Below are 23949 nucleotides of genomic sequence, written 5' to 3' on the forward strand. Positions count from 1 at the left end.
CTGGCAGCCCCGTATCCTACCCACGCCTGGGCCACACCCTGCCCATCAGCCTGCTGGCTCACCAAGCAATTTCTTGCTGTCCAGCTTCTGTCGGTTGAGGGGGCTGGTCCCATAGAGCAGAGTGTGGTATTCGGAGTGCACTGTCTGAATCTCATCTAGCGTGGCTTTGCGACCCCGAATCCGCTGGCAGGAGACAGCAGGAGGAGAGGACTGGCACTGAAGGCCCAGCTCTCCCTGATGCCCAGACCCTGTCTGCACCACAGCCTGGGGCCCACGGAGCCACTTCTGCTCTCAGGAGAGCCAGAGTACCCTGGTCCCCCAGGGATCCCAGTCCAGGACCCTCCCCCACTCAACTGGGGACCATGGGGGAAAGCTGGGTGCAAGGGATGGAACTGCGAAGCAGCTGTGGGGACTGGCCCTGAGGTCAGGGGTTGAACGGAAGATGAAGAGACATGGAGAGAGGCTTCACCAACAAGGGAGCCATAAAGGACTTTGCAGAGCTTGAGTTGGGGGCTCCCTTACCTCACACTTGCTAAGCAGGCCCGTCTCCTGCAGCCGGGACCAGATGCTCTGGATCCGGCCAGCATGCTCGGGGTGCACGTGTGTGTTTCCGCACATGCACTGGTGCTTCAGCATGAAGGTGTCGTAAACCACACCTGGGCCAGAGACAGCCGTCAGCCGGCACTGCTCTGGGCCGTGTCACAGCCTGGCCACTGTAATCCCCAGCAGAGCTCACTGAGCTCTCCCAAGCCCATCACGGCCCAAGTACCTCCTCATGGCCACCCAGCCACCTGCCGCACACCTGCCCCTCCTTTCTCCTCCTGAAACTCCTTTCCTCCATTACTACCTGCCCAAAGCCGCCCTGTTCCTCAAGCCTCAACCAAGCTGCCCTTGACGCCCCCACTGGTTTTGATCTCTGCTTACCGTGCCCCCAATACTGAAGCCCCTCATGGTACATCCTCCTTTCCCTGCTCCTGGCACAGCCCCTGTGTGCTGCTCCCCCCACCCTCAGCCCACTGGTGAGACGGGACCATCCTCAGACAGCTATGCCCTCTCAGAGCCCAGTCCAGGGCTGCTTTATGGGGAAGAGCTTTCTGGAACGGACAGAGGCCTCACTCTGGACCTCACAGGGAGAAGGAGGGGAGAAGCTAGAAGGACAGGACCCAACGGAGACAGTGGGCTTTCTCCACCCACTGGAGGACTTGTGCAGTGAAAGCACAAAATCAGGTGGTCCCTCAGCAGTGGTGGGTGTGGGGCATGAAAAAGATGCTGCCTCAGAGGGTCGGGAAAGGGCACTCACCACCCTCCCAGCAGGGCAGAGACTGCCACTACCACCACAGGTGGCTGCGTGCACAGGGAGAGAACAAAAGCCTGTTTGCCCTCCCTTCAGGGCGTTCTGAGAGGCTCTAACAATCCCTTCAGGGCAGGAGCTGTACCTCTTCATGACGCCCACCATGCTGGATGCCGTGCACAGGCCCCTGGCACATGGCAGAAGGCTAGCCGGCAGTGGTGGGGCTCACCTGTGGTGAAGAGGTGCTTGGTAGGCTGGTCTGGGGGGCTCTTCATGCCCCCAGGAGCAGCAGGTGAGGACTGGGTTCGGCCCAGGGCCTGGTGGGGCACAGTGGACAGGCTGAGGGGCGCCTGGTACACCTGCAGTGGCTGCAGCTGCTGGGTATCTGAGAACACCTGGGAAGGAGGGGGGTGGGAGGGAGCCTAGGTGAGGCTGAGCCTGAAATGGCAGAGAGGACAGGTGCCCTGGGGCCTCCAGGGGGGCCCCACTCCAGGCCTTCCAAACCTCCTCCTTCCCCCACCTCCTGCCTCCAGGGACAGGAGACACTCCAGCGCTCGCTGTCTCCATCTCTGAGGAGGAGATGGGGAGGGCTGGGGGGGCAGTGATGAGTCATGCCAGAGTAGCACTGAGGTAAGAGGGATGGGGGTGTGGGAGGGGGCGGAATGAGTCAGGCCCAGAGGGCTCGGCTGTGTCCGCAATGAATGGAGTACGTGCTAGGCGCAGGGCAGACGGTAGTAACAGCAGGGGCGTGTGTGTACACACACGCATATGCACGCACTGAGACCGACACACAACCGGCCCTAATGCAGGCAGAGATGCAGATACACACACAGCCACATACACGTACACATACACGAGCAGCGAGGCGGGGGCAGTCACAGACGCGCGAAGGGGTGGCAGACAGCACTGAGACCCACAAGCAGCTCCCCGCCTTCCCCAGCCCCTCGTCTCTTTCCTATTCCCTCTGCTCTCTTCAGAAAGCTGCCCTGCGCTTCCGGGAAACTGCAGACTGGGGTGAGGGCAAGGCGAGGGTGGCCGGGGGCGGGGAGCAGCACCTTTTTGTAGCCAGCACCGGACTCCGCCAAGTCGGGGCCCTCCTCGGCGCCACTCTCGCCCTGCTCGTCCTTGACCTGGATGCAGTCCTCCTCCTCCTCCTCCTCCTCCTCTTCCTCCCCTTCTTCCTCCTCCAGGTCTTCCTGTGTGCTCTCACTCTCTGTGGAGCCTTCTCTGGGGATGGTCAGGGCGCCCTCCCCCAGCAAGGCCTCCTGCTGCTCCGTCAGCTCCTCTTCGGTCTCCTCGGGGTGGGTGGTGGGCTGTCGTGGCAGCTCCCCGGTCTTGGTGAGGATCTGGGAGCAGAGCAGAGGGGGCGCAGCAGCTGGGAAGGGGAGCAGCCGTGCAGCCTGTGGCCCAGGAGGGTCAGCTCTTCCCTCCCCTCTCCCAGGCAGCCAGGCAGCCCATAAAGAGCATCTGTGTGAATTAGGAAAAGGCAAGGTAGCTCCTCAGAGCAGACGCGGCCCGGGGACTGGCCTGGAATGTCAGCTCCACTCCCTTTCTGCCAGCCTGGTCCTGCCGCCAGCAGAGCCCAGCACATTCGTTTCTCCCAGCTCACCTTGCCCAGCTGGAGCTGCTGCTGCTTCTGCTTCTCCAGGAACTGCTGGTGCTGTTGCTGCATGACCAGCTGCTGCAGGGCCTGGGGGCTCTGGGGGAGCGGTGAGGACTGAGTGCGGCTGAGGGGCCGGTGCCTTGGGAGCTTGCCCACTGTCCGCATGCTGGTGGCCACTCGTTCACCTGTCACCAGTGGGGAATGCCCATGGAGTGGCACTGTAGGGTGGGAGGAGTGGAGCAACCATCACTGTCATGGCACCAGGTAACCCCGTCCCACTCAAGAGACTCTCCACCTCCTACACACCGCCACCTACACACTCAGGAAAAACCTTGGAGGGGCCTGGAACACCCTGCCCCCAAACCTGAGCCCCATTCTTTCTCCTCCCCACAGCGGAACCGTCTCACAGCTCAGAGCCAGCGCCCTCCAGCAAGCCTTTCTAGATGGTCCATTCTCTCCCTTCGATGCACTTATGACTGTACATGGTCTCAGGCCCTCCATGTGAGTGAACAATGACGCCCCAACTACAACAAGACCTGCCTGACCATGGACATGGATCCCAGCAGGCTGGGAGCCTGGTGGCCAGGATCCGTGTCTTTTAAGCAGAACCTCTTCTGATGCCATTGGCTACTAAAGGGCTGACCGTCCAAAGCTGTGCTGTCCAATCCCATGGCTGCCAGCCACACGTGACTACTAAGCACTTGAAATGTGGCCTAAATTGAGACGTGCTCTCTGTGTGAAATACACACTGGATTTCAAAGACAGGATGATACACAAAGTAAAATATCTCATTGATAACTCTTTATATTGATTATATGTTGAAATGATAATATTCTAGATATACGGAGTTAAATGTTATTAAAATTAATTTCATCTGTTCCTTTTTACATTTTTTAATGTGGCTACTAGACGACTTTCAACTACACATGCGGCATGTGTTATATTTCTACTGGACAGCGCTGTTCTGGAATACAAGCTCCATCGTGGCAACAGATGTTATCGAGAACAGTGCCTGGCAAGTTGTAGGTACTCAGCATGTCTGGAGATTGTGGAATAAATCAACGATGCCACTGAGGAGAGCTGTGACAGGGCTGCTTCTCCCTGACAGGCCTGCCCTGAGCCCCAGAAGCGCGGCCTGACCCTCATTTCCTGGCCCAGCTGCCGGGCCACTCACCAGCGATGAGGGTGCTCTGCTGCCGGGCCTGCTCCAGCAGTAGCACGTGCTGCAGCAGAGAGGCGTGTCCGTGGGGACTCGAATCGCCCTCCAGCGCCACGCCCAGCAGGCATCCAGGGATGGACGATGTGCTCATGACCTTGCCCGTCAGTGCACCACCCTGCCGCAGGGATTGGAGGGCCTGCCTCTCGGCCTCCTGCTGCGTCGACAGCTTCGGGGAGGCCTGTGGATGGGGACGGCAGACCGAGGTTGAGGGCGGGGCTTATACTGACTGCCCCAAGTCCTGCCAACTTTGGACCAGCATCCCTCCCTACCCCCCACTCTAGGGAGGGCCATCTGATCTCCCTCAGGGCCTTGGGAGGACAACAGCCCCAGCTGGGGGCTTCCAGGACCAAAGTCGTCCACACCAGAGGAAGAACACGGTATGCGGCTAGACTTACGGTGAGGTGTGAGTTGGTGACAGTGACCGTGGCCTGTAGCCCTAGGGAGATGTTGGGCAGAGAGGGAGACGTGTAGAGGCTGAACTGGTTGGGGGAGCTGTCCAGAGGGAGGGCCCGGTGCTGGGGGAGCATCTGGGGAGCAGTCGGGAAAGACAGGCATGAGCACAGGCAAAGGGGGGCCACCTGAGGCCGAGGCCAAGGGCTCTAAATGGTGCCCCGCTCCCCACAGCCCTTCAGGGGCCCAAGGGGCATATCCCATATGGTGGCCACAGGTCCCTGCAGCCTGTCCACGCAGGCAGAGAGGTCCCTGCTGGGCACTGTCAGCGGGACAGCCTGGAAGGAGCTGCCTTCTTTCTTCCAAGGGAAGAGGAGCAGCTCTGGCCCGCCCGCCCCGCCCTGGCAGGCCGATACCTCGGTGGGGATGTTGGGGACCGAGCCAGTAAAGCCGTTCTCAGCGATGGTGCTGTGGGAGCTGTTGGGAGAGCTGGGGCCGGAGCCTGGCGCGCTGTTACACACTGACGACACTACAGGAGAAGTGGCTGTCACCTGGGCCTGCTTGGAGCCACCCCTACTCCCAGATCCTCAGAACAGGGACAGGAGAAGAGCCCTTACCCCCAGGCCCGGCCCCTGTGATCTCAACAGCTCTCTTCTTAAAGGTGCTAATGACGGTCCCATCCTTGCGACGCAGAAGGGGACTGCTTCTCCGCTCAGCCACCTTCTGCTTTAGCCTTGAACGCACTTTCAAGTTGGGTTCAGAGGCTGGGGAGAAGGAAGCTGAGGCTCAGACATGTCCACACAAAGGGGCACACACCTACAGCCCAGCACTTCTCCATTCCCACCTCTGTCTCCCAGGAGCCACATTCTGGGAGGCCAGGCTGGGACTCACTCACCAGTTTTGCGGAGGGGGAAGTCATCGCGGCTGTCATAGGGCCCAAGCAAAGGCAGTTTGTAGGAGGGAGGTGTCCCAGGGGGGCCACTCTGGGGAGGGGAACTCTGGTCCAAAGAAGCATGGTGGGCTCCCCTGGGGGTGTGGAGAGAGGATAGAAGTCAGATCTAGGTTATCACCCAGAAAGCTGGATCTGCCACCTAGCAATCTTCAATTACAAAATATCCACTGCATGCAGGGATAGGAAAGGAATCCTGGGAAAGGAAGCAAGTAGAGAAACCAGGGGTGGGAGTCTCCTCTCCAAGGAGAGGTTGCAGGGCCTGTATATGGATGCAGACCAGGAACTCCTTGGCAGCCTGTAGCCAGACAGCACCTGAGCAAAGCACCTCTGTGACCCACGCCGGCCAGAGCTATTACCAGCATTTGGGATGCTGTGGGAGGGAATGGTTGAGGCCGCCTGGCGTGGGCTCCTTTGACTTCGACAGGAGGAATTCCTGGAGCCTCAGCTTCACCTCAGTGCTGGCGATGGCACCTGCAGGAGAAGGCACAGCTGACCTGGGTGCTTGGGGCCAGGACCCCACAGCTGGGGGTGGCGGGGGCAGGAGTGCTGGCTGGCCCTAGGCGGCCCCAGGCCTTACTCTCTTTGCTCTTCTCCTTGTTCCGCAGGATAAGCAGCTGCTGCTCCAGCCGCTGCTTCTCCAGCTCCTCCTGCCGCTGCTGCTCCCGCTGCCGCTGCTGCTCCAGCTCCTGCTGCCTCTTGGCTGCCAGCATCTCTTGCTGCTGCTGCAGAGACATGTGGGGAGGAGAGGGTGAGCCAGGTCCGGGCGGGGGTCGGAGGTCTGGGTGGCACCCCCCACACCCCCCTCGCTCACCTTGAGGTGCTTCTGCAGCTGGACCTCATGCTGCCGTGTCAGGTGGTCATGCTGTTTCTGGAACTCGGCAAACAGGAGCTGCTTCTGCAGCTGCTGCTGCTGCTTGAGTGCCAGGAGCTCCTGCTGCAGTTGCTGCTCCCGCAGCGCGGGGTCCACAGGGCCTGCCAGAGCACCCCGCAGCTCCACAGGGCTGGGGCTGCCTCCACCCCCGCCCCCCATGGAGCTGGGCATGGCTCCTGGCAGCACCGGCTTCACCTCCACTGCCAGAAAAAAAGACAGGAAGGGGTCAGGGGGCCCAATCCCAGACCCCACTAGGCCCTGGTGGCCATACTGGAGCCACCGGACAGGGCTACCAGACAAAAAGGGAACAGAGGGTGGGGGAAATCAAATCCCTCTGCTCTGAGGATACAGCCTTCTGCCTTAATTAAATGAGGTCGAAGCCATGAACTTCAATAAGAAAAGATACATAAGCATGAAGCGTAGGACCTGGAAGATTCTGAGTGCTCAGCACGTACTACTGTCATTAATAGTTACCACTGGATATTTTATACGAATTACTTTACTGTTGAGGAAACAGGTTTCGAGAGGTTTAGGTAACATGACCAAAGACATACTGCCAGGTGATAGATAAACCAAGATGTGAATCCAAATGCTATGCTTGTAACCACTATCCTTCCTGTAACCTCCTCCCCTACCTCTCAACACCACACACTCCCCGCCAAGAAGCCTATATTAGAAGGGAAATTGAGGCACAGAGCTCCTTTCTAGAACTGATGGGGGTGGCAGCCAGAGACCTCAGTAAACCCAGGAGAGGCCTTTGGGGACCCTCTGGACATCCCCACCCCCTCCCCTTTACTCTGGCCCCCATTGGAGAGGTTACAGGAATGGGGGGGAAGCAGGAGGCCTCAGGGAAAGGGAGTGCAGAGCTGCACCAAAACAGGGGGGGAGGCTGGGAGTCAGACTCGCTTCCTTTGCTGGATTATCTCCTTTCAACAGTTTTATTGTAATTACCCTGAAAATGCCGCTATATATAGAGTGAGCCAAACAGCAGCTGTGCCTAGGGGGAGGGGGAATGAGAGAATGGGAGGGCAGGCGCAGAGAGGAGGTGGGAGGAGGAGACAGGAAAGGAAAGGGAATCAGACAGGAAGAAGGGTAACAGCAAGGGGGGCTGGAACAGAGCAGAGATCTCAGAACTACAGTCCCAGGGACAACCCGCCGGGAAGGGGAACAGGGCCAAGGGGCCTGCTGGCTCCCAAGACACTGGGTCCAGGCCCGCATGTGGACAATGGGCTGAGGGGCCCAGGGAGTGGCAAAAGGTTCCAATGGGAAGGATGGGTCTCCACCTCTTGATCCCTGTACACAGTCCTCTGGTCACTGAATGTCACTTCCCACCAATGCCCTCTGGTTGCCAAGGCAACTAGGCAAACACCACGCTAAGCAAGGAGCCCCAAACCCAACCCACACCCCACAAAGCCTCCTGACGCCAGCAGGAAGGGGAAGGCAGGCTACCCACTGCCTGGGAAGGAGGAAGTGAGAGAGGCAGGGGTAATCCATCTTGTTTCTTTTCCATTTCTTTCTCCAAAGAAAGCCCTCACTTGCCTCACTCCAGCCCAAGGAGGTCACAGGGAGCTGGGAAGAATTTCCTATGGCAAGGTGGCCCACTCCAGCCTGGGCCTAGAGAGGAAAGGACCCCAACATCGGATGTTTGCCAGTGTCTCCTGCCCTCGTGAGCAGGCCCCTGCCAAGGCCTCCGTCCCTCCACCCTCATCAGGAGTAGAGAGGGAGCAGAGAAGGGGCGAAGGGCTGAGCTAAGAGAGCTTCCCACACCCTGTGCAGTGTGGGCATGGATTTCTCCAGAGAGGCTGCACTGAAAGAATGTAACCAAGGCAGGGGCTAGGCACGCTGAAGGCCAAGGCTGTGCTACCCTTGTGCGTGAATATAGCCTCTGGGACCCACTGGAGGTGGGGGTGGGGAGGTAAAGCCTGAGCAGAATGTCTCTCTCAGTCCCCACCAGCCCCTTTTCCCCCCAGAGCTGCTCGGCACATTCCTCTGTGGTTTGTCGGCCAGCCACACTGACGACTCTGCGGCCAGAAGGCCAGAGCCACATCTGCAGGAGTGGCCAGATGTGGCCAAGAGGGTGGGGCTACACACACACACACACACACACACACACACACACACACACACACTCACCCACCTACCCACCCACTTTTTTTTCCAACCCATGTCCTGTCCCAGCACCAGGAGGACAGACCCTTGGAAACCGCCAAGGGCCTTTTGGGAGATGACTGGCACCATCTAGGGTACAAAGCAGGGAGGCACCAAGGCGCCAGCAGCCAACCAGAGGTCTCCCCGGCGCAGGAAATGCTCAGCAAGACCCCAAGCCGCTTGGAGAGTTCTCTCTTCCTAGGCAAGGCTGGCTTGGCCCAGGGCACTAGGATGGCTCAGCCAAGAGGTGGACAGGCTTCAACCTGCTGCTCCCAGCAGTGCCGGGGCTGTAGGAACCAGATGCCAGCCGTCGCCCGCCCGCCCAGGGAAGGGCAGGGGTCCAAGCACTCCTGGCTCCCAGCAGATAATCCTGCTCCGGATGGAACTGCCACCAGTAGTGCAGGCTTCCCTTGCAGGAGCCCTGCAGAGAGGGCATGGGCTCGGCTGAGGGGACTCTCCCACCAGGCTTTCCGCACAGCTGCCATGTCTCCCTGTGCTGCAGTGAGAGCTGCAGCCCCATTGGTATGCAGGTGGCGGGGCAGCCAGCGGGTTCTGCCACACAGCATGTTCCCACGCAAGCAGGAAGCACGGGCGACTGGAGAATATTAATCTGCAGGCCCTGTGGGGCCTGCACAGGATACAGCACCCCACGGGTCTGCCAGGTAGTAACCTGGCTCCCTCCAAGATGGAAGGGGGCAAAGCTGGGCAGCTGGAGTCAGGGAAAGGGGAGGGGAGACGCCCAGAGCTCCTGAATATAGTCTGCTGGGCACAAAACCTAGAGTCTGGCTGGCCTTGCACCCCCTCGAGGATCTGTGTCCTCTGCCAGCTTGGCATGAGCAGAGCAGGGGGCAGTGACTGCCATTAGAATCAAGCACCTGGAAGGGGAAATGGGTGTTTAATGAGAGGAAGCTCTCGATTTAGGGGAACTAGAAAGGTGAGAGGATCTCTAGAAAGGGAAGAGAGTGGGAAGAAGGACACTGTTCCCTTAGAGAACAGGCTGTCAACTCACTAGCCAAGAGCCCACTGGAAGGCCAGGGGAGTAGTCACGCAGAGGTGCAAGGCCCTGGGTCCTCCCCTGACCCCCATGCTTCCTGACAGAGAGCTGTAGGTAACAGAAAGCAAGCCAGACAGCCAACACAGTGATCTCCTGCAGGAGGAAGACAGAAGTGCTGTCTACCCTGCTCCAGACGCTGCTGGACCCTGGGGACTCGGACCCTTCCTCCTGGGAGTGGTGGCCTTAGGAACAAGCAGAACACCATCCTGTCTCTGGCCTTCTGCAGGCCTCACCAACACTGCATGAGAAGCCCGGCCCAGGCAGCGGCTGGGCAGGGCCGAGAACTTCTACATCACAGTGGCCACACACATACCAGCCTCTGGCTCAGAAGGAGCCAACCTATGGGCACCACTGGGCAGTGGTGGTGACATCTTAGTGACACTTCCCATCCAGCTGGGCCTCCTGACTCTCCATGAACCCCTCAGCCCAGCAGGGGCTCCCCTAGCAGATTCTCTGGGCAGCACAACCAGGGATAGCCTGGCTCCTTGGAGGGAGAGGACGCGGGCGCTGAGGGGGCAACCTCTGGGACAAATGCCAGCACAGCCTTAGACTAAAAGGAGTGTCCAGGCAAAGGGACACTGCCCCCTAGCACACAAGCGGCTCTAGGACAAGAGAAGCAGGTTTTAGCAGCACTTTTGGGAATAAGGGTTCAAAATAAAAAATAGATCTAGCTGCCCAAGAGCAAGACCAAGCCTTCCCGCTCTGAACACACTGCAAGCCATGCCCCAGCTCCCAGCCTTTTCTTAGAGAAGTCCCCAACTCCAGAATCCCTGTGACCCAAACACTGGCAACAGGGAAATGGTAGCTTTAATTCCCCTTGGAAAAGCCCTGGAGGGAGGGGGGCGGCACAGTGTGTGGACCTGCCCAGCAGACCTAAAAAGCTTAACACTTGGCTCTACAAAGATCCTGCTCCCAGGAACTATCAGCCAGAAGGCTGGGAAGGAGGAAGACCGAGGGTACTTACAAGCATGAGGGAGGGGTACATTAAGCTGTTTGAAATGCCAAGGACAAAAATGAGGCCTCTGAAAGTAAGCCCTAGATCTGAGGAGCCACCCTAACAAAAGAGGGGTGAGGATGAAAGGGGCCTTTGAGATCATGTTTTAGCCCCACGGTTACACAGACGAGGAATCACAGATGACCCCACCAGCTAAGTCGCAGAGACTTAAAGGCAGGCGTCCTGACTTCCAGCTCGAGCAGGCTGCCTCTGAATACTCGCCTGTGCAGCCTGGCTCCAACACGGGCATCCCAGGTGCTCACTGCACACCAGAATCGGACAACTGGCCCATCTGGACACCAACCGGCCAGCAACCCACCCTGGAGGGCAGTGCCTTCCACCAGCACCCATGCCCTCAGGAGCTCCCTCAATAGTCAGCACCTTCCTTAGGTACAGTAGTCAGTACCTAATGACCTTGTTCTGTCCCTCTGGAGAATGGGAAAAGGCTCTTGTCCCTTTCCTGGCCTTGAGGGATTTTGGAAGGAGGCGGGGAGCAGCATTTTACACTCCTCCCCATGACGCTAATGACCCCTCCCCACCAAAGACGGTTTCCCATGATCTATTTCTGTGCTCTTACGTGATTAATGAGGCCAATTTAGGCTCAACAGGTTCTACCACAATTCAGATGGTATTTCTACATGTGCAAGCTGGGGATGACTCTCACCTAGCAATTTTCACAACGCCTCATGTAACACAAGTGAACACACATCTCATCATGGTTAAGAGCAAGGGCTCTGGAGTAAGAGAATGCCGGGGTTCAGGTCAGGCTCCCCCACTTCCTAGGGCAAGGCACCGAGCACCTCCCTGTGTTCCGTGCAGGCATCTGTGAAATGGGAGTAAGAACAGCACCTACCTCCCAGAGCTGTCGAGCTCAGGAAAGTAACACATGCAGAACAGCTTGGCACAGGGTCTGAGATCTCAGGAGGCGCAAGTCAGGCTATTATGAAAGGCTCCTGACAGTTGTGTCCTGGACCCCTGTGGCAATCTAGTGAAGCCTATGCACCACTTCTCAGAATGTTTCTACAGTGCACGAAATAAAACACTTAGAATTACGTGGAGCCAAGTTCATAGACGGCCTGAACACTAAGGAAGCAGGCTCAGGCCTCTGCCAGAGTAAGGCCTTAGCTCTTTCATGTCAGACTGCCCCACACAGCACAAGCTGGAGTGTCACTCTGTGGTCCTGTCCCAATCAAAGCCCTTCCTGTGGGCCCCACACAGCACAAGCTGGAGTGGCCAGCGGCTGGATCCCAAGGCTGCAGAAGGAATCTCTGGGAACAGCCTCCTCCCAACAGCGACTGTCTTGCCTCGCTAACTCCAAGAAAGGCCACTCTGTCCTCTGTGGCTCAGCCCACGGAGGAGGAATCCCTCCTGTCCCTCAAAAGCATTACTTAGCACAGACAAGCGTGAGTTTTGGTCCCTGCTCTCGGGGGCCCAAGCTCCGAGCAGTCAGAAAGTCTTCCCGGGTATCTAACTTGACTGTGCCCACTGCAGGTGACACTTCTCTCCCCAATACTATTCCCACTTCTTCCTGGGCCCCTTTTCTCACAAGGCAGAAGGAACACGAAACTGACTTCAGAGACTCTTAAATGTCAGTGCAGGAAGGGCCTGCAAATCAGCAATTCAATTTCCCCAGTTGACAGAGGAGGACAGCGAGGTCAGAGACGGAAGAGATTGTCCAGCATCACCTGGAAATGAGGCGCAGGAGCCAGCGCTTAGCACCAGCTCTTCTGGTTCTCTCTGCTTCCCGCTAAAAAACAGAAGAGACCTTGAGGGCTGCTCCTGAATTTAACGAGAGATGGAGCAAGAAGCCAAACTCTGGATTAAGGATCCAGGGATCTCAGGGCCCCCAGAACACCGGAGGTCAGGAGCCCAAGGGAGAAAGGGGCCAAGTGAACAGAACGCCCAGAAACCTTGAGGTACACCATGCCTCTGAAGGACCGTAAGCCGCGGCGGGGCAGAGCCCTAGTGGAAGGCACAGAGCATCTCTCACTGGTGAAGATGGAATTTATCATTGACTCGGGGTTACTACGTGGGGGAGAAGTAGCATCACTTCTCTCAGCCTCGCCGTCCAGGAAACCCATGGGCACCACGCTAAGCATTCAAAGTCTGCAGCTGTTGCTGGGACTGTTCACTCCACACCTGGGGTGGACGGCAGGGGCCCCAGGGCACAACCCAGACCTGAACGTCCTGCAGAGTGGCCTGCCCACCTGCCCAGCTGGCCTCTTGCCATAACCCCCCACCCCAGCTCGGGTTTAGCCACCTGTTCCCCAGCGTCTGAAGACGTCCTCCCTCTTCAGACTGCCAGGCTGCTAGGAGCTGGATTTGACTCTCTCTGGGGCGACAGCCTCCCTCCCTCCCAAGAGTCCCAAAGCCACTGAGGCCTTGCAGGGATGCTAGTGACACCCACTGGTGTCAGGCTGCCAGGCCTCAGGACCCCTGTCCAAAGAGCCATTACTCCAAGCATGGTCTGCGTCTACTCCTATCAGAATCACCTGAGCTGTGTTAAAATGCTGGTTCCTGGACAGCCCTACAGAATCCAAACCGGGGCTGGGGAGACAAGGCTTGGGAACCTGCATTTTAATATATTCCCTCAGTAATTCTGACGCAACTGAAACTTTTAAGAACTACTTTCTCACAGTGTCCCGGGCTGGCTGCACTCATGTCTGCCGCCAGCCTGACAGCTGTTACAGCTGTGTGTGTGGACAGTTCATCTGATTTCCTGTCTGGCAGCTGTGGAGCAGCGAAGGGACAGCTGAGGGGCTCAAAAACAAGAAGAGGGTATGAGGTAGGAGGAGATGGGGGCAAGGGAGGCCATCTGAATGAGACGGGGTGTGCAACTCTGTTCCTGCAGGAAGGAAAACAGCTGACCAAGTGGTCCCCAGTATTTATAGAAAACAGTCTCCTCTCAGAATCCTTAAGAGCATCCCCAAGGCCAGACTGGTCTCTGTTCTCTAGACACACAAACTTTGGAGGCACAAAGACACGTCTACCACATAAGGTTGTGCAGGTTGTGTACTGCTCAAGGGCACCTGACTGAAGGGGCAAGTTGGGGACTGAAATCCAGCCCATGTTCCAATTGCTAAGCCATGCACTCTGGCATGAGGATATATCCACCCAGAAGAAGGGCCACCTTTTGAAAATTTGCACAAAGGGGCTCTTATGTCGGTTGGCAGTGGCCCTACACAGAGATCTGAGTTCAAATCCCAGCTGTCACTTACTCTGTGACCTTGGGCAAGTTCCTTAACCTCTCTGATCCTTCTCAATTATAAAACATGGCTATTAATACCGTCCTAGAAGAGCTATGGTAAGGAAAGCACTTGATACCCTGGCACTCAGTACACTATAATATTGGTTCTCTTCCCACCATAGTCTCACCCTTCCTACCCTCTCCACACCCTACACCTACACCCCCACACCTCCAGCCAAGCTTGGAATGGTCTGAAGAACGTGAATAAGAACATCCAGGGGAAACCCCAATACCAAACTCCAACCCAATAGCACTCCCCAACATCTAGAGTATCCCTTCCTGGCACAAGCAGGATTCCCAACCTCCCTCACTGGGGAATGGAGACTCCTCCTCCACGCCTGCTTATAATGCCCTGAACGTTGCCCCAGCCTCAGCTCGGCCTAATCCAGGCCAGAGGGGAATCCAGGCCCACAGAAGGGAGGCAGGAAATCCCCCAGCACTGCGTCCTGGGGAATCCCACACCAGAGTCCAAGCTCCTGGGCTCCCCACACCAGGACCAGGCCTGGATGAGGGAGTCCACACTGTGTGCTGGGTCGTTGTGGGGGAGCCATCAAGGAAGACCTAGGATGTCCCTAGTGGAAGCTGTGATGTGTCCCCTGCCTCAAGCAGGAATAGCAGAGTGACCCGCAACCCTCATGGGCTCCATCTGCCAAGGCTCTGGCTTACTCGCTGGGGCCATTCACCATATGTGCTCACCCAGAATAGAGCCCAGGCATCCTGCCGTCAGCCCTTGATGCCAGCCCCTCTAGCATGGCTCACTCACCCATGTGCCAGGCACTGTGCTAATGCTGGGAATGGCCATGAACAAGTTAGCCCAGAGAGCAAAGGACGCCCCGAAAACAGGGTTCCAAACACTTGCTGCTGGATGGAGTAGACAGTCCATCCTGGAAAGCCCCTGTTCCCTAAGCACTCACATGCAGAGCCTGGTGGCACATACCGCTCAAGAAGCGTCCCTGGACACCTGTTTTTATAGCCACAGGCTTCAGCATCCTGTCTGGAGACTGAACAAGAGATGGTGGGGGGTGGGGGAAACCAGGCTGCCTGGGCCCTCATGGCCGTGTTTATCCAGGGTAGATTTTTTTTTAACCCAAAGGTTAAAGTGTTTCTATTTGAAACATCTATTTACATTCCAGAGTCCAAAAAAAAAAAAACAAGGCAGCCAAGCTCAGGCCTATATCTGTCCCCAGCCACGTCACAGACACAGCATCAGAGTTGCGCAGGGGGGAACATTCTTAGCCCTCTCCCCGAGCTGCTGAGGTGACTCACGCCTCCCTCCTGCCGGCATGGACCACGCTACCACTCAGAAAGCTAGGCAGTGTGTGTATGTTGGGCGGGGGGAGGGACGGGACAGGGACCAGGCAGCCTTAGGGAAGGGATGGGGGCAGCAGGGTTCCATCCTGCAGGAATCCTGGAGCCTAACTTGAAAGAAGATGAGAGAACATGCTGAGGAAGAAACTTCAGGCCAACTGCCAGGGGCTGCTGGGAGGCAAGGGACAGCGGGAACAAGGCAGGGTGGGTGGGCTGATAGGGCATCTGCCAAATGGGGCAGAGCTGCCCCCAAGCAGATGCTCTGCACAGTCAGTCCTTTGCTTTCCAAGAGACGACCTTGACTCCTAGAGGCTTTGGAGCAGGGACCAGCAGGCAGGGTCTTTAGCTGGAGCTGCAGACTCAACTAGACGAGGGCTAGAGCAGCTCCAGATGTTTACATCCCGTCCCAGGGCTGGTCCCCAGGGTTATGCCCCTTCCCTAGGAGACTACATGGGCATCCATGCCCAGGCAGACGGCAGGCCTTGTTCCAAAGGTTTTCCAAATCTTCCGAAAACATTCTTCCTCTGACACGTCCCAGTCCAGCTGCAACCTTATCCCTGGACGGTTTCAAGCCAAATCACAGCTCCCACCTTCCAGTTCAAAGCTTGGGACCCACACCCACGTATCCAGAGTCAAAGACTTCCCATACACATCCATACACATACACATACAGACATCCGCACCCAAGTGCCAAGCCACTGCCAGGAGGGGCCAAGTGGGCATGAATCCAATAGGCCCCTCCCTCGAAGAAGCATCTTGTGGTGCCGGCCTGGTGGGGAGGCTGTGCCAGAAAGGCCTGATGCTGGCAACAGGTTCCTGGGAGGGAAGGAGGGAGGGAGTGGCCCAGCTCTGGGGGACCCCACCCCCAGCCAAGAGCCAAAAAAGTCCCTGCTGTGAAGGTGGCAGGGCTAAGAGGGTCCACATGCCCATATGAAGACACTTCTTTGCCCTGATGACATGGGAATAAACCAAGGCCTCGGGAAAGGAGACATATGGGGGAGCTAAGAGCTAAGGCAGCAAAGGTCCCTGACAGCTCAGCTGCTAGCCTCTGCCTAACTCTACCACAACTGCACAAGCCTCCTTGCCAGATATCTCATTCCCAGGGGACTCCAGACTGGGGACTTGCAGAAATCACTGCACTGGACGCTCTGCCCCTCAGAACCCAGCCAGAGGAGGTCTTTACTGTTGTGGACACTCAGCTATGGCTTCTTCTCTTGCCCAGACCTGGGGGGCGGGCAGCCTGGAGACAGGTCACCGACCCACTTCCTCCCCTCTGACCACAGTGCCAACTACGCCAGGATTCTCTAGCCATCCACAGCCCCCAGCAGCTGATACGGACCCTGCCGGGGGCCAAAGGGGACTTGAAGGGATGTAGCCGAGTGCTGCTGGAGAAAAGGCAGGAAAACCCACCTCAGTGAGCGCGGCTCCACTGACTGCCATATTCTCAACACAAAGCCCCCCAGAGAGATCTAAGCAGGACCCCATCTGGGCAAGGCTCAGAGCCAAATGCTCAAGCCCTGGGTGCCCAATGGCAGACAGCAGGCAGGGACACTGAGGTACTTACCTGCCACAGGGATGCCGTGTAGAGGGGTCCGAGGAAGGATTTCCAAGGATGGTTCCCGGGCTGACATCCCATCTGCTGAGAAATAGGATTCTGTCTCATAGATGGTCTGCAGCATCTCCACGAGCCCCTGAGCCTTGGGCACCAGCAGCATGCCAGGGAGGGGGCCGCCAGAGGCGGGAGTCGGCCAGAGGGAAAGTGGTGAGGCGGGCGGGGCCCTCACTGCTCAGGGGCTCCCTCAGGCCCCTGCTGCTGGGACCCGTGCTGTGGGGAGGTGCCTCATCCGGCCTGGGCACTCCTGGCAGCAGGAGGAGCCAGAAGGCCCACGAGCTACAGGCCCCCCTCTCTCCTAGAAGGGCATCCCACCGCCAGCCTGTCCCCAGCTCCCAGGAGCTGCGGTATGGCTGAGCACTTGGGGGACAGGAAGGGGAGCTCAGCAGGCAGGCGGGCTCTGTGTTCCCTCCCTCCCAGCGCTGGGTGACAGCTCTGGGCCTGGCTCCCTGCTCCTCCTTCCCGAATGAGCCTCCGGCAGCTGGCAGGAGACTGAAATAGCAGTTGGGGGAGGGCCCTGTCTATAAATAGGTGGAGCGGGCTGCCAGGAGCCCAGGCCTGGCGGAGGCCCCATGGGGGGAGGCGAGCTCCACCCCAGGAGGAAGCGCCAGGCAGGGGGATGGGAACAGGGGAGGGCCTGCACTCAGGGCCAAGGCCACAGAGCCCATGGCCAGCGGCTGGGATGTGGAAGGGCACAGCCAGAGTCCCCATGCATCTGGGAGCAGCACCAGAGCTGGAGAGGGGCTGGAAACCAAAAAAACAGATTCCATCCTCTATCTTCTCTCTCGCCATCCAGGACAGGTAAAGGAACCCGAAGGGTCTGCGAGAAGAGTGGCAGACAGGGCCACCTGGCCCTAACCTTGTATTTTCCTTGGAGTCCTTCTAGCAGCCAAAATGGGTTTATTTAACTTCTGCCCTCCCTGAGTTGGGAGGTGCCTCCCGACCCCCTCAATCAGCAGGGAGACCCCTGAGCAGCAGCTAAATGGCAGTCACCTCCAGAGGCTGCTCCGCTTCCCTCCAGGGGGCAGGAGACTCTTCCTGGACAGGCTTCACCCCCAGAAGGGAACCAGGGAGCACCTGCCCATTCTCAGAGCACAGGGAGCTCTTCCCTGGCAGTGCGCCAGGTGTAATGCTAAGAGCAGCATATACATTTAGTCTGTATGATGAGCTCAAGAGACAGGTGCACACAAGGAAACTGAGGCACAGAGAGATGAAGTCACTCACCCTACATCATACAGCTACTTAAATGGTAGGACTGGGATGTCTGAGCTCTGTCACCACAGCCCACTGCCTCCTGCACATGGGAGTACATGAAACTGCCCCAACATTTCCTTTAACAGGTACAATGACCCCCCAGTAGGAACAGACTTGAGGTTGGAACCCCTCTAAGAACAGTCAAGAGGCTGACAGCATCCGGCTGTTCCCCACCAGCCGCAGGCCTGGCAGAGGAACCCCTGCTCCTGGGGCCCTGCTAGGACCTAGGGCCGGTGCCCCATGACGACTGGTGATACCCACCTACCCAGCCCACTGCTGGCCCGTCCCTTCTCCTCAGGCTGTGCCTCCCACTGATACAGAGATCCCACTTGGCCCCCTGACCTCACTGGAGCCTTTTAATAGCCTGGTTATTCCTGGGTCTGTGTCCCCCTCCCCCTTCCTGATGTCACAGTTGCTATTTTGGAGCCCCCTCCTGGCCCCTTCTTGCCCCCAAGTGCAGGCATGGAGCCAGGGACACCTGTCCTCTCCCTGGACCGGATGACCTCACCCTCTTGTCAGGAGCCTGGGAGGAGCTGGCCAACCAAGGACACAGTGGCGGTGGCTCCTGAAGCCCATCTTCCCAGCCGACTTCTGCCAGCCAGGGATGACAAAGGTGCCTCCTGCCCTCAGGTGGGAGAGCTTATGGATGGGGGAGGTGGCAGAGGTGGGCTTTCCCAGGCTGTAGACTGGCTGGCAAGATGCATATTTGGGGATGGGATGGGGGGGTACAGGACCTAAACAAAGATCTGTAGCCTCAGCTTCTCAGCCAGGGCAAACTCTAGAAAAATGGTGATGAAGCAGGGCGCTCACAGGGGTCTGGAGTGGGTGGACACTTCAGGATAGGTCTGGGGACCTTGTTCACCATTCCCAGCCCCAACCTCCTGGCCAACCAGGCTCTCTGAAGGGGAGGGGAATGGAAGGCCAAGGTCCCCTCAGTGGGGTGATAGGCAGCAGATTCAAGGGAGCCCAGAAAGCTGGGGCCAGCAGCCCCTCCCAGCTCAGTACTCCACCCACCCAAGCTAGGAGCAACCGGAAGGGCTGGCTAGCCCTGTCCTGGTTCTCTCTGTCTGCCCCAGGCACAAGCCAGTAAGGAAGGGGAGCCCTGTTCTGGAGGAGAGGAAGTCACCTGTTACAATGACTCGAAGCAGAGCCTAGCGTGTCCAGAAACTTAAAGGAAGAGAACTCTCTGCTTAGGGAAGATGGGAGCACCCAGGAGACTGACAGCCAGAGGTGGCCAAAGCCAGGGGCTTGGGGCAGTACCCAGCACTGTTGCAATTTCCAGTAACAGCATGATGTGGGAAGCAAAGTATCAGACAGCCAGACTATCCTCAGTGCAGTTCCCCGAATCCTCCAGGGGAATAAGAGAGGATGCCTGGGGTAGGGACAAGTGTCTTTCTTTACTTCTGAGATTCAGCTGACGCAACGAGATCTCCTAATGTCTAATCTTCATCCTTCCTGTTTTCTAGCCCCTCTCTTCTCGTAGTTCACGTCTCTTCTCCATCCTCAGTCATCCAACAACCCCACGTGTCATCCCACAAACCTTACAGAGCACCCACCGCGCATGGGGCACACGAGCCTCATTCGCAGCCGGTACCATCCCCTCCCACCCACAGTGACTTTGCTCCTTCCTGCGGAGGCTGGGCTCAGGTCTTCTAACCCCCTATATCTGGAAGAGGGGAACCCCATGTTGGCTCCTGGGGGCTCCTCCAGGCTCCCATTTCCTGGGCCCAAAAGGCTGGGATGGGGCCTGACCAAAAAAAAGAAAGCATGTCTGCCTTGTGCACAGTATGAATGCCAAGGGCTGGCCCAGGAACATCCCGGGTGGAGTGTGGGGTGCCAGCTTCTCTGGGGCCCCGGAGACATCGGCCTGCCTGCCCTTCAGTTCTCTCCTGCGCTTTAAGCCCAGTCATGCTGGAGCCCGTCGGCATCGCCTGGGAGCTGCCATGTGCCAGGTCCCATGCTAGGTGCTGGCTGAACCCTCTCATTTGAAACCAAGTCCAGGAAAAACGTAAACACCTACTTTGGCATCTTCCACACTCTCTCAGGGTTGACCCTGCCTCCTCCCACCGTCCCATTCTGAGCCTTGAATCCCTTTGAAATGATGGAGCAGGGAAGAAGAGGTGGAGCAGAACCCAAGCTGAAGTGAGCACAGAAATGCACCAAGTGGCACCTAAGTGGACAAGGGACACCAGCAGTCTACTTCCCGGACCCCCGGCCCACGCTGGCACTGACCCACTTTCTCCTCCTCAGGGCTGGCTGCCCGCCTTCCCCAGGGGCTCAGAGACAGAGCCTGAGCCCAAGGCTGGGAGGCAGGACGCCGAGGTTCCTGGCTCCACCCCATGCCCATGCCCCAGTTTCTCTGGTCACCCAGAAAGGAGGGGGCAGCTGCCCTTGCTCCCTCCCTCCCTCCTGGGAAAGAGAAGGAGAGAAAGTGTGGAGTGTGCTGGGAGGTGCTGGGCAGGCGGCTGTTGTCATGAAGCTTGTCTCCCTCCCACGCTGGGGATGAGGAACGTGGCCGCCTCCTCCTGGAGCCCTGTCGCCATCCAGACTGGCCTCACTCATGCCCTCTCCTCTGGGCAGTGGCATAGAGGACAGAGCCGTGGCCAGAGCAGGCCTAGGTCACAGGTCCCAGGGCAGCTCTTCCAACCGGGTCGGGCCAAACCCAGGCAGGAGACATACTCCGCCAGTCCTTCAATCCCACTGAGGGGAGCAGAGGTGATCAGCTCCAGAAAAATAAAGAAAGCCTAACTCCTTAATCCCCCTTTTGCCAGACACCCGCGAGTGGCGTCCTCAGGGAAGCAGGCAGTCCCACCAATGGCCTCTGCCTGTACCCAGGACTGCAAAAGAGGCAAATCAGGTCAAATGCTGGCGTTTGGCCCAGCCCAGAGGTAAGTCGATCAGCTCCCACTCCCTGGGAAGGAGGGGTAAGCCCCAGAAGTGCACTGCTCTGAGTCTCCACCTGCTGCCCCTCACTCAGCACACCCTCCTCTCTTACTAACCTATGTGCTTATGAGGGCAGGGATGGACCACCTTCTAGTTTTCTTCCATTTCCCCACAGACCAAGCTAAGATTCTCTCGCATGTGGGGGATACTCAGCAAGAAGTTATCAAACAGGAAAGCTCCTGTTCCGAGAAATTGAAGGGAACCCGGGAACAGGGCTGTTCTGTGCCTTAAGGAAAAAGAAGTGAGTCTTCAGGGATTAGGGAGAGGGTGGGAGGTGCTCAGGGGCCAGGACCCCCAGGCCCTGGGGACTGACCATTCTCATCGTTCCCGTCTCTCTCCCCAGCCCCGGGACCCATGCTCGTCCTGGTCCTCTCTGCTGGGTGTCCACGGGTGAAGTGGACACGCGCATGCTCCACCTACAATTCATGGTTTCATTTTACTTCCGTGGAGTCCAAAGGCTTCTGCCTGGTATCCAGGCTTGGTATCCAGGCTTCTGCCTGGCGCCGGGGACCCACATCCCCAGCCCAGTTGCCACCCTGAGCTCTGGGAATAGCAGATGCTGGGCGCCTTGAAGAGGATGAGATGTGGAGGTGGCTGTCCCCCTGAGCAGCTCTAACTCCACAAATGGGAGAGCCAGTCCCAGAGCCCCAAGAAAACTCGGTAGGAAGGGCCTCAGGGGACTGCTCCAAGCAATGTCCCCAGTTCTGAGGTCTCTCCACCTTCCTAAAACGAGGTCCCCAGTCTCTGGCTCCCTCTTTCTCTCCCTCCTTCCCAAACACTAAAAGACAGCATCTCCCCCTACTGGGGGGAGTTGGAAAGCTGGCCAGGAGGCGCAGCCAGTTCTGTTGACCCCACTCAGGAGGCCTCCCGGGCCAGGCTCAGCAGCTGCTCCAAGGCTGCCTGCCTCCGGCGCTGGTGGACGCCCCCAGCTACTACAACATTCCCGGCAGAAGTGGCTGCAAGGGGTCCTGGGACCACCAGCATCTGGACAGACCACCCAGTGACTTCATCTATCCGAGGTTGATTATTCTAGCCTTTCACTTAAGGGAATAAAATCCCAAAGCTGCCAATGGATGTCTCTGGGCAGCTTCTGTTCCCTTGGCCCTGGGTTAGACCCCAGGCCTGATGTGACTGGAGGTGGCTCCTGGACAGGTCAGTGTAGTAGCTCAAAGGAAAGGAGTAGTTGGCACTACTGCTGGGCCTAACCGACCCTGCTAGAAGCAGTGTCCAACTGAGATGGGCAAGGGACTGATGACAACCCAGCAGGCCTCTTCTCTCCCTTCACCAGCCCAACCTCAGAGGAGGAGGCAGAAAGTCAGAGCTCGCCAGCCCAGCCTCCAGCACTGGAGTCACAAAGACCTCTCCCTGTCCTACACCTGGCACAGCCCCTACAGGTTGCATGAAGGCAAGGCAGAGGCAGGAGATCTGAGAGAGAAGCACAACCCGTGCAGGAGGGGGCTCATAAGGCCGAGCTGACTTGGTAAGTCTCAGGAGCCCAGCCTTCTCCCGCTGGCACTCTACTCTGCCCGCAGCCTGTGCCCTGGGCCTGTCATGCTGGAAAGGGAAAGGGGAGGGGGCAGGCACATCCTTGACCAAAATGAATGGCACAAACTAAACAACCCCACTAGCTTCCAGGTTCTCTGAGTCTGCTGGACCCCCAAGACCCTGGTCAGGGTGCCTTCCACTTATCGCCAGCACCGGGACCCCACAACAGAAGCATCACGTCCAGCAAACTGATGAGGGAGAAGGAGATGGCAGGATGCCGCCCTGATGCTGCTTCTGTTCTCCTACAAATGGCTTTTTACCTCTAGGCCCTAGTTTCTCTATCTCTAAAAGAAGGAAAACTATCCCTCCACCCCTACAGAAAAAGATGTGAGGGACAGGATAGGCTGTGGGGGGTTAAAGTTGAGCAAGATGGACTCTGACCCTTTAAGACTGTGCAGAAGCAGCGACAAGGAGAGAAGGCAGTTATTACTCTGACCACACTGACCCATGACCCTCCTGGGACAGTCCTGAGGGTCCAGCTCAGGCCATTTGGACACATCCTCACGGGCAGACACCCAGACCCACCCACACAGAAGCTGCCTGGAGTCCCACCCAGAGACTATTTCTAGCAACACGAGGCAGGCTCCTAGGAGCAGAGAATAGAAAATCTTAGAGTCAAAGACCCCAAATTAGGAATCCACCACGTCCAGAGCCTAAGAGGAGAAGGGGTATTATACCTGACTCAAAGGAGAGAGCCAAGGCTCTTCTACGGACATGTCACACCTGCACCCCAATACCACACACCCCCAACACAGGCCAAGGCCCAAGGCCCTACAAACCTCCACTTAGAAAAGTGCATGGAACACAGAGAAACACTCTACCAGGAAGAGAACCACCACCACAAAGAGGAAACTAGGCATTCAGCTATTGTAGGGAACTTCTTCCAACAATCTCCCTGGACCGCCCAGAGACTCAGGGATCCACACCTCCCTTCACCTCAGGATTGTCTGTCCTGGCGAACAGGGCAAGGCAGAGCTGGAACTGAAGGCCCATGAGTTGAGAGGGCAGGCGTGGGGACAGAGTTGGACTCATGCCCTCCAGGACCAGGCCAGACTGCCGACCATCAATTCCCAGGTAGACCCTACGATCAATAACTTCAGGTTCACCTCTGTCCCTTTGTACTCCTGACACCCTTGTTCCCTTACAGTTCGGACCCTGAAGGTCTCCACATAGCCCACTGTAGCCAAAGCCACCCCACGGTGCCCTTCTCTGGCCTCCCAGCTCTTACCCGACTCGGTGGGAGAGTTCATGCCGGCTCTGGGCCTGCAGGAAGCTGGCGTTGGGGGCTGGGACGGGAGGGGGTGGAGCTGCGCTGGTGTCAAGAGAGACAGACGATAACAGACAGAGGACGGGACAGGAGCCCGGGGCCGCTGTGCCTCTAATGCCCATCCGAGGCCATCCTTCGGGGCGAGGCAGTCAGGCACTCAGAACGGCATTCCTGGGGAGAGATGGAGCAGGGTTAGAGGCCCCCAACTCAGGCATCTGCGAGATGAAGGAGACCTCAGAGCTTGTCAGTTT

General features: G+C 57.8%; 1 protein-coding gene across 6 annotated transcripts in view; it reads right to left on the reverse strand.

The window, feature by feature from the left end:
* HDAC5 (histone deacetylase 5) overlaps positions 1-23949 on the reverse strand; it is a 44889-nt gene that overhangs the window by 6138 nt on the left and 14802 nt on the right. For 2 of the 6 annotated variants that reach the window (XM_081029303.1, XM_081029304.1), the window contains exons 2-16: positions 23660-23869; positions 16642-16713; positions 6267-6526; positions 6033-6177; positions 5812-5926; positions 5399-5529; positions 5121-5267; positions 4920-5032; positions 4509-4640; positions 4069-4291; positions 2901-3112; positions 2347-2637; positions 1521-1686; positions 523-656; positions 63-183 (exon numbers count right to left, since the gene is read on the reverse strand). In XM_081029303.1, the coding sequence (XP_080885429.1) occupies positions 63-183; positions 523-656; positions 1521-1686; positions 2347-2637; positions 2901-3112; positions 4069-4291; positions 4509-4640; positions 4920-5032; positions 5121-5267; positions 5399-5529; positions 5812-5926; positions 6033-6177; positions 6267-6526; positions 16642-16713; positions 23660-23681 (2284 nt within the window). In that variant the 5' untranslated portion in view covers positions 23682-23869. Of the gene's footprint in view, positions 1-62; positions 184-522; positions 657-1520; positions 1687-2346; positions 2638-2900; positions 3113-4068; positions 4292-4508; positions 4641-4919; positions 5033-5120; positions 5268-5398; positions 5530-5811; positions 5927-6032; positions 6178-6266; positions 6527-16641; positions 16717-23659; positions 23870-23949 lie in introns of all 6 variants that reach the window. The other 4 variants (XM_081029301.1, XM_081029302.1, XM_081029305.1 and 1 more) reach the window with 3 other exon arrangements.

This window comes from Rhinolophus hipposideros (genome assembly GCF_964194185.1).
Source record: "Rhinolophus hipposideros genome assembly, chromosome: 20".
NCBI lineage: Eukaryota > Metazoa > Chordata > Mammalia > Chiroptera > Rhinolophidae > Rhinolophus > Rhinolophus hipposideros.